At 36.7% G+C, this 13,605-nt stretch overlaps 1 protein-coding gene and 1 pseudogene across 1 annotated transcript in view; both read right to left on the reverse strand.

The window, feature by feature from the left end:
* Positions 1 to 5,819, reverse strand: part of LOC125782391 (polyunsaturated fatty acid lipoxygenase ALOX15B-like) — a gene marked incomplete at its 5' end in the record, with an annotated part of 31,572 nt that extends 25,753 nt beyond the window's left edge. Inside the window, 2 exons of the mRNA XM_049466288.1 lie at positions 1,794 to 1,875; positions 5,609 to 5,819. Of these exons, the coding sequence (XP_049322245.1) occupies positions 1,794 to 1,875; positions 5,609 to 5,819 (293 nt within the window). The remainder of the gene's footprint in view (positions 1 to 1,793; positions 1,876 to 5,608) is intronic.
* The window catches only part of LOC103039624 (polyunsaturated fatty acid lipoxygenase ALOX15B-like), a 398,882-nt pseudogene that overhangs the window by 26,931 nt on the left and 358,346 nt on the right, over positions 1 to 13,605 (reverse strand).

Genomic DNA, 13,605 nt, shown 5'->3' on the forward strand with positions numbered 1-13,605 from the left:
AGGGAGTTAGAGTAAAGCAGAGTGAGATAAAGTAAAGTAAAGGGAGTTAGAGTAAAGCAGAGTGAGATAAAGTAAAGTAAAGGGAGTTAGAGTAAAGCAGAGTGAGATAAAGTAAAGTAGAGGGAGTTAGAGTAAAGCAGAGTGAGATAAAGTAAAGTAGAGGGAGTTAGAGTAAGGCAGAGTGAGATAAAGTAAAGTAGAGGGAGTTAGAGTAAAGCAAAGTGAGATAAAGTAAAGTAAAGGGAGTTAGAGTAAAGCAGAGTGAGATAAAGTAAAGTAGAGGGAGTTAGAGTAAGGCAGAGTGAGATAAAGTAAAGTAAAGGGAGTTAGAGTAAGGCGGAGTGAGATAAAGTAAAGTAAAGAGAGTTAGAGTAAAGTAAAGTAAAGGAAGTTAGAGTAAGGCAGAGTGAGATAAAGTAAAGTAGAGGGAGTTAGAGTAAAGCAGAGTGAGATAAAGTAAAGTAGAGGGAGTTAGAGTAAAGCAGAGTGAGATAAAGTAAAGTAGAGGGAGTTAGAGTAAAGCAGAGTGAGATAAAGTAAAGTAGAGGGAGTTAGAGTAAGGCAGAGTGAGATAAAGTAAAGTAAAGGGAGTTAGAGTAAGGCAGAGTGAGATAAAGTAAAGTAAAGAGAGTTAGAGTAAAGTAAAGTAAAGGAAGTTAGAGTAAGGCAGAGTGAGATAAAGTAAAGTAGAGGGAGTTAGAGTAAAGCAGAGTGAGATAAAGTAAAGTAGAGGGAGTTAGAGTAAAGCAGAGTGAGATAAAGTAAAGTAGAGGGAGTTAGAGTAAGGCAGAGTGAGATAAAGTAAAGTAAAGGGAGTTAGAGTAAAGCAGTGTGAGATAAAGTAAAGTAAAGGGAGTTAGAGTAAAGCAGAGTGAGATAAAGTAAAGGGAGTTAGAGTAAAGCAGAGTGAGATAAAGTAAAGTAAAGGGAGTTAGAGTAAAGCAGAGTGAGATAAAGTAAAGTAGAGGGAGTTAGAGTAAAGCAGAGTGAGATAAAGTAAAGTAAAGGGAGTTAGAGTAAAGGAGAGTGAGATAAAGTAAAGTAGAGGGAGTTAGAGTAAAGCAGAGTGAGATAAAGTAAAGTAGAGGGAGTTAGAGTAAGGCAGAGTGAGATAAAGTAAAGTAGAGGGAGTTAGAGTAAAGCAGAGAGAGATAAAGTAAAGTAGAGGGAGTTAGAGTAAAGCAGAGTGAGATAAAGTAAAGTAAAGGGAGTTAGAGTAAAGCAGAGTGAGATAAAGTAAAGTAGAGGGAGTTAGAGTAAAGCAGAGTGAGATAAAGTAAAGTAGAGGGAGTTAGAGTAAAGCAGAGTGAGATAAAGTAAAGTAGAGGGAGTTAGAGTAAGGCAGAGTGAGATAAAGTAAAGTAGAGGGAGTTAGAGTAAAGCAGAGAGATAAAGTAAAGTAGAGGGAGTTAGAGTAAAGCAGAGTGAGATAAAGTAAAGTAGAGGGAGTTAGAGTAAGGCAGAGGTCCACAGTGAGTGCTTACAGCAAACTATTTTTTTTGGGTGATTTTAATTTATTGAGCATTTCTATGCTCTATAATGGAGATTTGTGCCCCCTTGTGGCAAGTGGTGAACTGCAGGCACGCTACATTTGGTCCTTCGGAGCCATTGTCCCTCAGCAGCAGTCTGTGATTTTAATTATAGACCTCATTAATGAGGTTATTTTTAATTGAGTTCATTAATTATTATTTATTATATTAAATAAAAGACTGAAGAATGGGTGAGTATGTGCGTGTAACTGTTGTTTTGTAAAAAATGATTAAACAGGTTAAACTGATTCCAAATACACTTACCTGAAGTCCTGCTGCCTCTCCTTGAGCTCCTGTCGCCTTTGGAAGCGGAGGGTAGCTTCTGTTTCCTTCTGGACAAGTGTAGCTACACAGAAAAAGAAATTGATTAATTATTTTTTCCTTAAGCATGGTGTGAAAAAAGGTATAAAAGATCTAATATTTACTGTGATTTTGTCCTGCACTGACTTCTATTTTTATTCTCCGAATAAAATTTTTAATTAAATTGAAATGCATGTTTAATATTTTTTTAAAACAACAGAATTTGTCGCACCACTAAAAGTGTATTTTATTATGTATTTTATTTTTATTATAGATCCGTGCTCCATGACTCCCGAGTAAAGTTAAGTAATGAAGGGGTAAAAAATGCCAATGAGGACAAAAACTTAGGCTCCGTCACAGAAGCCTATAGTGCACTATCACCACAATTTTACTACTTTACTCTGTATTTACTTTAAATACAACTGTAGTGTCTTCACCTATGAAAGACATTGTGCTGTTCATCCAGTAAATAGTTAAATCATTGACACAAACCACAGTTTTATGTTCTGCATGTTTACCAATATTTTCTCTGTATCTTTTTCCTTTGGAAAATCACATCAAATTGACAAATACACTAGTTAATGAAATGTGTAATAAATAAATTATATGTTTTTAACAACTTTTAGCTGCCAATATTAACAAAACTAACCATATAATTAATTAATTTAAAAAGTTATTATACTAAAATTAACAACATTTTCTATAATTTACACATAATTACTGTTGCTTTGCAGATATATCACTGTCAAATACACTTTATACCTAAACGAAACAAAATGTAAGCACCCAAAATACTGCCCCACTGTGTAAAAAATAAATCGATCTCTGGATCCATCTCTGGGTACCGGTATTTTAGTAAAAAAAACAATAATTTTTGGTGCCCCTACTGCCAAAAAACAACCATTCTCCGGTAAATAAAGGAGATACTAAAGGTTCTCTAAGTGAAAATCTGTTCTAAGGGAACATATAACTGGTATAAATGAGGAATTCAGCATTACAGTGAACCCGTGGTTCGGTTGGTATCATGGCTTTTGGGCCATGGTAAAGGTTTGGTTTTAATCAGAGGTGTCAAGTAACAAACTAGAAATACTTTGTTACCTTGCTTAAGTAGAAATTTGGCTATCTATACTATATATATACTATATATACTATATACTATATATTGATGTAAAAACTTTGATGTTTTTTACTGCAGAAGCGCCCCTAGCTGGCCCATCGGCGGGCCCATTCTGACTATGTAACCCGACTCATATTCATTAGTACTACTTTAACTACCTGCATGGAAATTTTCAGCAATCTACATGAAACCAGTCGCCAGAAATCTCCAACTGAAAACAGCCTGTTTTTTCACATTGTTTACATGAGGAACACGCCTCCCCAACAAAATAGCCTCATAAAATATTATTAGTACGTAAAATAACATCAGATTATATTATAGAAAATTCACTTACTATCACAGCATCCACAATACAGCACTGACCCGCAGATATAATATCCATAAAGTCCTTTATTCGCCTGCTCACTGCTCCTCAAAAACATGCATTTATTTTCAGCGCAGCTGAAACGTAATATTCTCAAGCTCCTAGCGACCACACAATGTAATATTTTTACGTAAAGTTGTACGTGAATACAAAGCTAAGGGTGTCTTCTTCTAGATTCTGTGTTTTTTATTGGTCCACAAACCATTATTTTTCTTGAGTGTTCATCTTTTGAACCAATAACGTGAGCGCTGGATCAATCCAATCCAATCCAATCAGGGTTGGATTGGATTGGCCAGAGTTGGCCAGGGTTGGATTGGATTGGCCTTTCTCTAGCGTCACAAAAGTAATTGACACCTATTTCAACCAATAGTCCACCCTCAGACGAAAACACTGGTACGTAATTTGCCCTGATTGGTCTCCTCTGTTTTGAATACTTTGGAGACGCCTGGTGGACACCTAATATATAGCAGTGTATCTCTTCAATGCTTTGTGCTATAAATGACAAATTTTGTAATTTGTTTGTCAAGACCCTACTGAATCAGGAAATGTAGACAATGATTGACTATTCATCACCAACATCCATACACACATTGTAAACTCTAAATATAACAGGCGCTTTTTTTTTTTTTTTTTTTACATTTTCTTCTGCATTTGATGTTCTCAAATGGAACCTAAATAATGGAAATTAAAGTGTTGAAGTGAATTATTATTTACTGTTTATGATTACACTGCATTTTACATTTAATAATAAAACATTCAAATTATATTTTGTTTGCATTTGTGAGTTCTTAGAAAAGGAACAGATTGTAATCGCATTAAATCATATTGAACCGAATCGTAACGTATCTCTGACTAAAATAATCGTATCATATCGTAATGAATCTTGTGATTTACACCCCTAATGGTCAATAGCACTGGAGCACCACAGGGGACTGTGCTCTCCCCCTTCCTCTTCACTCTCTACACATCAGACTTCCAGTACAACTCTGAGATGTGCCATCTGCAGAAATTCTCGGATGACACTGCCGTCGTTGGGTGTGTGAAGGGTGGTCAGGAAGAGGAGTACAGGAGACAGGTGGAAGACTTTGTTGCTTGGTGCCGACTGAACCAACTGCAGTTGAACATATCCAAGACCAAGAAGATGGTGGTGGACTTCCGTAGGTTGGGACAAACCTTGCAGGCAGTCTCCATCGAGGGGGTTGATGTGGAGACAGTGAAGACCTACAAGTACCTTGTTCTGCAGCTGGATGACAAACTAACCTGGTCAACAAATACAGACACCCTGTACAGGAATGGACAGAACCGGCTCTATTTCCTGAGGAGACTGCGGTCCTTTAACATCTGTAAGAAGCTTCTGCAGATGTTCTACCAATCAATCGTGGCCAGCATTCTCTTCTACGCTGTGGTGTGCTGGGGACTGAGTTTAACCCAGTCACACCCTATGGACATTATTCAACCACTTAATTCTTAATTCTTTACACTATCACTTCCCCAACCTCACTTACTTTCAAGTACATGTACTCATAATTGGGTATTCACATATTCACTTCTCAGAACTATTTTGTAACATATGTATATTTATATTTCTATGGCACATCAGTCACTTTTTTAATCAATGTCGTTGCACCTTGCACTTTGCTCTGTTAATTATTTAATGACCATTAGCAACATCTATTGCACTGCTCTGTTTACAGATAGATCTTTACCTTGTATAATACGTTTTTTATAGCATTATCTATCCATCCATCCATCCATCCATCCATCCACCTAGTCATCGGGGGTAGTGCACTATAGGCCCCTGGAGTGCGGCCTAGGCTTCTGTAATTTTCCCCCTTTTATTACTTTTACTTTCATACTTTAAGTAGTTTTAAAAGTAGTAATTTTATACTTTTACTTAAGTAAAATGTTTGAGTTGATACTTCAACTTCTACAAAATATTTTAAACCCCAGTATCTATACTTTTACTTGAGTAATGAATGTGAATCCTTTTGACACCCTTGGTTTCAATATATCATATTACCTTAGCTTTAACATATCTTTATTCTTCTAAATATAAGTATTTATAAAAGAAAGTCACATGTGCCAGATATTGGTATTTTGAGGAGATCCTATGCTATTCAAATATGTCTTCATTTGGCCTGTAAATATTATAAAATATGGGGTATGTGCATTGATTTGGCAATTTTTTGAAAGTTGAAAGTTTGGATTCATAGTGAGTTATAGTTGTATACACATTATACACTGTATTATTAAGACATTTCTGTAATAAATCAATTATGTATCAGAAGCTGTGCTAACCCTTGCTGTTCCGGAGAGAGACGATTGGCTTTTTGCTGTCCAGCCACTGGTAACAGGGGAAGACGACTTCATCTCCTTCAGGTGTGGTCACCACCAGCTTGGCACAGAACCAGTCCTTAAGGCAATGCAGAAAGCCTGGCCTGGCCTCTAGTTCTACCAGCAGGACAGTGCCAACATTGTTGTCACAGCGCACTGTGACTGTGCGCTCCTGTCAGAAAAAAAACAACAACAAAAAAAACAGTTTAGTATTATATATTAAAATGAATCCCCTACATAGATAAAACTGCTGAACCAGATGCATGTGTGCCCCTCTGAGTCGATGGAACTGGTGTGCATAGATTTCTGGACTGCAGAATTAAGTGACAAGTACAAAAGGTACAAGGTGAAGGTATAAACATTTAAATAGAATATATTAAGTTATATATATTAAGTTCTACAAAAAAGTACACACGCAAAAGTCCAATAAGTTATGTGTGGTGTAGGTGTTACAAGCAACAATAAAAAATAAGTAAAATTTAGTTATGCAAAGTGTATAAAATATGATAAAGTGCATTATGCGCTGATTACAGTAACTCAGTAGATTGTATAGTAGTTTATACAAATTATATGATATAGTGCAGTATAGTATAAAATGGTATAATAAAATGCAGGTGCCGAAAATACAAGTAGGTGAAAGGTTTAAAATTTAAAGTTAGAATAGAGAAATGTAAAACGAGTCCTTGTTTAAGAGAGTAATGGCCTGGGGAAAGAAGCTATGAAGGTGGCAGTTGTATGCTGTATGCTCAGCTCTGTTTACTGTACAGCTGTGAATTTTTGCAGTGGAGGCAGAGGGGTAGTTTTCTTTCTAAAATTAATTTTCATCTCCACCATTTTTTGTGTTAAGCTCCAGATTGTTATCTCCACACCATGATACCAGCCGGGACACTTCCACTCAGAACATGGTCTCATTATTGTTTGAGATGAGGCCAATCAGGATCATGTCATCTGCAAACTTGATAAGTTAATGAGAGCCAAGTTAATGGCATCCTCTACTAAACTTCAGACGGAGATCCAGGAGATGAAATCCGAGCTACTTCGAGACAACGCGTCGCTGAGAGCGGAGCTCGGGTCAGTCGTGCGCACCGTTTCTAAAGTCGAAACCTCCCTGTCGGGACTCTTGGATGAGGTTGTGGGACTCAGGGCGAAAGTTGAATCCCTCACCAGTGAGCTTTCTAGAGTCGACGCTTAATGCGAAGACTTGGAGGCTCGATCGCGTCGTCAGAACATCAGGATTATCGGCGTACCTGAGGGTGATTCACGATTCACTTTATCCAACTCCACTGTGTCGGAGCTTGTGCAGGAAGCCCTTTCTTTTGAAAAAAGCCCACTTGTGGACAGAGCTCACCGTTCTTTGGCGCCTCGCCCAATAATAGTGAAGTTACACTATTTTGAGGACTGTGGAGTGTTGAACGGTGAGGGGAGATAAACATAAATAGGTACATAAATGGTGATTAATATAATTACAATGGTAATTAGAATGGAAATAGGTCACTAAAGGTTGAAAATAAATGGAAATGTTTGAGATGATAACTGATTGGATGCGGTGCACCATAGGATACTGCTTGCAGTATGTTGTAATTTTGCTTGTTCTGTGGAGTTTACTAATGGTTTGTACTCGCACTGAGCTGAAGTGAAGTGCTGTTCATTTTGGGTTGACTCCCGTTGGGTGGGGGGGTGGGATGTCCGTGTTTTTTTTTCTTTTTTTTTGTATATCCAGTCGGCCTGTACGATGTTTCACATTTATTGTACGATGACTCTAATGCTAAGACAGTGTCAGGCTAGTTCCCTTTAAGTTTCCTGACTTGGAATGTTAGAGGTTTAAATAATCCACTTAAAAGGTTAAAGATATCTAATCATTTGCAGCATTTGACTGCTGATGTAGTATTTCTGCAGGAGACACACCTTAGGAATGAGGATCATCTTAAATTGAAATTCTCTTGGGTTGGTGAATTTTTTCACCCCAAATTTAATTCTAAAACCAGAGGAGTCAATTGCAATCTTGATTAAAAAGGGAATTCAGTTTGTTCCTGGGAATGTTGTTTCAGATGTGAATGGCAGGTATTTGATTGTGCAAGGACATTTATTTAATACCCCAGTGTTGCTTGTGAATGTTAATGCTCCTAATTTCGATAATCCAAATTTTATGACAGGGTTACTTAGCTCAATACCATCTCTAAATACTAATTTCTTGATTCTTGGTGGAGATTTTAATTGTATTATTGATCCAGATTTAGATCATTCAGCCCTTTCCGTAATAACCCGCTCTGCCACGTCTCAAGTACTTTTGATGATTCTACTTCAGCTTCTCTTTTGTGGGAATCCCTCAAAGCTTACTTACGAGGGCAGATTATTTCGTACACTGCTTATTCCACCAAGATGCAGAAACAGGAGGTGCAGGATCTGACAACTGCAATTGCAGATCTCGATACTCTCAATGCAATCAATTCAACTCCCACTTTGCAGAAGCGTCAATTGGATCTTCAAACTAAATTCGATCTTCTTATTACTTCCGATGCAGAGTGCCTCCATTTACATGCACGCAGCAGTTATCAAAGCCTCTAGGTTACTAGTCTATCAGTTAAAAAGACGTGCAGCTTCTCGATTGATTCCCCAAAAAAATGACCCAAAGGGTGAGCTGGTTTTAGATCCACTGTCCATTAATGCAGTTTTTAAATCATTTTATTCTGAACTTTATCGAACAGAAGCTGTGTCTGATGATGAGGTCTCTGCCTTCTTGTCTGCCTGCCAGAGTTGTTGTGGTGAAGACTGGAGACTCAAACCTGTGTCTCATCCTCTCCACTTGCTTTACTTACCTCTCCCTTACCCTCTTAAGAGATTTTTATTTCCCCACTCTTCGCATCTGGTGCCAGTTTAGACGCCATTTTAAATTCTTAGCTCCTTCTTTGTTAATGGCTGTCTTGAATAATCATTTATTTCCCCCATCTCTTTCTGACACTGCCTTTCTTACAGGTATAAAATCTTTTGGTGACTTTTTTAGAGATGGGAATTTGTGCCCCTTTGCCCAACTGGCCTTATCTCTCTTCCCTAGCTGCCCTATAGTGCAGCCTTGGGATGACGTATTGTCTTTAGATCCACACAAAAAGTCACTTATATCTACAATGTATTTGCAACTTCTAAATTTTGATGTAGCTGGTGTGTGTAATATTAAAAGTGCTTGGGAGGAGGAGTTGGGCATTTCTCTTTCGGACCAATGGTGGGTCACAGCAATTAAGGTGGTGCAGTCTTGTTCACCCTGTGCAAGGCTTCAACTGATTCAATTTAAGGTTTTGCATAGAATGCACCGTTCTAAATTGCAGTTATCAAAGTTTTATCCCAACCTAGTCAATGATCGGTGTGATAGGTGTTCATTTTCTCCTTGTAATCTAAGCCACATGTTTTTCTTTTGCCCAGTTTTGCAGAGGTTCTGGACCTGTTACTTTGATATCATTTCCAAGGTTTTGGAGCTTGAAGTAGATATGTGTCCACTGGTGGCAATATTTGGCCTCTCCCTTCAACTATCCTCACTTACCCGAGGGCAGGCACAGGTCTTGGCCTTTACATCCTTACTATCGAGGCGCCGCATTCTTTTTTTATGGAAGTCTTCAAAGCCTCCTTCTGTTGCTCTGTGGCTTCAAGATGTGATTCAGTTTCTCAAAGTGGAAAATACGTCATGTACCTTGAAAGGCAACTCCGCCGCATTTTACACCAAATGGAACTTTTCTTTCCTACGTTGATTCGCTTTCGACATTGCCGGCCGACTGAACTTGAACTTTGGAATACTATAATAATTTGGATTGATTTATAATTATTATTACTATAATTATTATTTATTTATTTGTTTTTTTGTTTTTGTGTATTTTTGTTGTGCTTGTATTTTTATTTTTATTCATTATCTCATTCAATTTTGCTCTATTGTGAGTTTGTATGACTAGGGTGGACAAAAATGTTTGGGGGGGGGTGGAAAAAAAATGTTGAGCATAGAAAGTGTTGTTTTTCACTGTCAAGTAATTGTAACTGCTTTTGATTTTGCTCTTAAATATAATAAAAATAAATAAATAAATAAATAAAAAATAAACTAAAGGTTTTGGATTGCCCTACTCAAAGTCTGACTAAGATGCTATGGGTGATCTTAAACAAGAGATTCATGCTGGAAAACCCTCCAATGTGGCTGAATTAAAACAATTCTGTAAGGAAGAGTGAAACTAAATTCCTCCACAGAGATGTGAAAGACTCACTGCCAGTTAAGTAAACTGTCAGTAAAGTAGAAGTATGAGGTATCAGCTTGATTGCAGTTTTTGCCGCTAAGGGTGACAAAACCAAGTTATTAGTTTTAGGGGCAAACACTTTTTCACACCAGGCTAGATTGGCTTGAATTGTTTTTTTACCTTTAATACATACAACTATCATTTAAAAAGTGCTTTTTATATTTACTCAGGTTATATTTGTCTAATATTAAAGTTTGTTTGACATTCAGAAAAATATCAGTATCACAAAAAGCAAAAACAAAACAAATATGTAGGGGGCAAATACTTTTTCACACCACTGTATATATATATATATATATATATATATATATATACACACACACACAGCCACACACACACACACACACACACACACATATATATATATATATGTGTGTGTGTGTGTGTGTGTGTGTATAACTATAACTATATCTCTCAACTATAAACTCTACCATGAAATATAAATATTAAAATCCTTCAGAAATGTATTTTGGCATTGTTGGTGATTCCAAATACATGTATGAATAAATTAATTTTACATTTATACATAATATTATACATATTATATCATTTGGCCATGTGGAGGCAGCAAAAATCATTTTAAACACCACACATTAACACAGGTTATGTACACTATAGACATTATTACTTTTTACACACTTTCACATGCACCATTTATAGTATCCTAGAGATTGTCCATTTCCCACTGGAGGGAGCATCAGCGCTGCTCATTATATATTTATATATATATATATTGCCTCCTCCAATATGGCGGCCACGCAGAAGGCAGGGTACGCAGCATCTACGTATAAGATATCTATGGCTGAATTCGGAATGGCATACTACATACTACTCGCGTACCAAATCTGCCTAAAGCTAGTATGCAGTACGCAGACCAAACTAAGGATCTGTAGTACGCTACAGGTACCCGGATGGTGCTACACCGCTTCGATTTCGCAATGTGCATGGTGAGCTATCTTCATGGTGTACTGCATCCCATCATGCATTGCGACTGGCTTCTCCAGCTGGCTTCAGAAAAAAACAAGATGGTGGCGAGTGTGAGCGATTTTTAAATTATGGAAATATATATATTTTTATAAATTAAAGGAACTATTTAGGAAAGTAATGGCTCTCCGCTGCCGAGCCACTCCGCTTGACTGCTTCCGAGACCGAGGGGGTGTATATGTAATGGTGTACAATAGTTAGCTAATGTTTTGGAATGAAATTCCTGCTAAATGGGTAGGGTGCCACCTGCTGTGGTCAGCACTTAACAGCTCAGAGATATGTACCTCAGATTCTGTGCACACTGGTCAGTAGTGTGTGCACGTTGTAGTGGTACAGGTCCGTTCAGCTCAGCTGAATAAAGCTGCTAATAATGCTGTATAGTGTCGTAATCTCATATTGTTTTGAAATACAATAAAAAAATAATAGTAAACCAATTGGACTTTTATAAAATTCACAATATAAAATTAAAATCTGATGCTAATATTGAGCTAATAATATTCTAATGCTAGCCTGTCTACCTAGCTGAGAGCTGGCCAAGGAGTGAGCTATTTGTCCCATATCTGCTATATTCATTCCAGGTATGTTCCACGTTGGTTAGTATTATATAATTCTGTGTATTTAAATTGATTGATTTGGAGATTTTGAGCAATTAAGTGTTTAATGTTGAATCTCAGCTCAGTTAGCTAGCTGGTTAGCTGCATCATGTGGCCTGAGTTTCTTGCTTTGCATTTGCCACAGGTTGGCTCTAATTCAGTGTTTTAATTTAGTTGTACCTAAGGTTATATGTATTTATATATTAAAAAGTTATGTGTAGCAGTAAAAATTACAGTAGTAAAAATATTTTAAAAAACAGACATTTTAAAATATAAAGCGCTAACTAATTGTATAGAAACTAGACATAAACAATAAAAAGCTATATGATCACTTAGACAGAAATCTGTTACAGTTGTATTATTTTAAATAACTGTGTATAAAATTGTATTATTTTTATTATAAATATGTCACTGGGGAAAGGACACACACCAAATGACAAAATACTTTTTCGGGTATTTTATTCTGATAGATCCCACTGTAGGGATTTTTATGAAATAGTGAATATAAAATGTATATTAATTATAAAACAATAGAAAATAAACAAACAAAATAAATCACTGGCTGCTTACAGACAATGAGCCTCAAATATGAAATAAAAGCAAAATAAAGACAATCAGCACTTGCTGAGCAAAAATATTAGTCTCAGTGCACAACAACACTGCACCACCTACCTTTGACTTACTGCAACTGCAGTGCACGTATTTATGGACTTTTATCAGAGCTGATTAAGTTGTACTTAAAACAATAAAAATAAAAATGAATACACTGTAAAAACCCTAGCTTAGAACACAGCACAGTATTTGGTAGTGGCACTAATTACAGAAAATATAGAAATAACATTAATACCACCTTATTACCATTAACAGAGCTCTTTTTATATTTGTTTTTACGCTCACCTCGATTTGCTCAGCTTTACTCAAGAAGACTTGAGCATTTCATCAAGAGAACTTGGACAAACAGCTTCTGTAACCCAGAAAAATACAAGACTTGACCACGAGGAGCACACTACCCCACTGAAACAATGCCATCTGCCCGCATCTGGTTGTGATTCATCCAAAATACATGTTTAGAAAGGCAAAATAGGCATCTACTACTGTTATAGGCCAACTAAACCTTATATTGTTCAGTATTTGTACATCTTTACCTTATATTTCATAAGGGTGGCTCTGGATGGATCCTAATATGGAGCACCACCATTCACTGCAGCTTGAGCCTCCTTCTCTACCATGCTCTTAGCTCCTCCCTTTCCTCTATCAGGGTAACAACAGTTCTGATCGGTTTTACAGTTACAGACACACATTTTAAAGGTGTATTCTTAATTAACCACCTGGCTACAAATATATTATTATATTGTTTATATAAACATACTGTTGTATTTTTTAACTATCATTTTTAATGGTAGGACTTAACCTGGCCCAAACATAACCACTGTTTCAAGCAAGAAAACACCTGACATGCAGGAATGATCCAGTCGAAGAAAATGAAAGAGCTCTTTGTGGTAGAAAACCACAATACAGGGAAGTAAAAATAAAACCATCTTCATTCCAAAAAGCAAAATTGCTCGACTTCTACTAAAACGAAAACATACACACTCACACACACCAGACCAGACCAGAAGAAAGACCTGTTTGAGCAGCTTTTAGCTTTCTGTACTGTCATTTCTGTACTGTAACCTTTTTCCTCATTCTTATTTTTAATTTGAATAGTTCCTTGTTAATGTAACACAATTGCCACTGTGTATGAAAGGTGCTATACAAATAAACCTCATGTAAAGTCTTGCCTTGCCTTTAATTACAGTGTCCTACATGACTGAAATCAAAGAATAATAGTGTCCTACATGACTGAAGCAGAACTACAGACTGTAATTAAATAATTATAGTGTCCTACATGACTGAAGTAGAACTACAGTCTGTAATCGAAGAATAATAGTGTCCTACATGACTGAAGCAGAACTACAGACTGTAATTAAAGAATTATAGTGTCCTACATGACTGAAGCAGAACTACAGACTGTAATTAAATAATTATAGTGTCCTACATGGCTGAAGCAGAACTACAGTCTGTAATTAAAGAATAATAGTGTCCTACATGACTGAAGAAGAACTACAGTCTGTAA

The sequence above is a fragment of the Astyanax mexicanus genome, chromosome 17 (genome assembly GCF_023375975.1).
Source record: "Astyanax mexicanus isolate ESR-SI-001 chromosome 17, AstMex3_surface, whole genome shotgun sequence".
Taxonomy (NCBI): Eukaryota; Metazoa; Chordata; class Actinopteri; order Characiformes; family Acestrorhamphidae; genus Astyanax; species Astyanax mexicanus.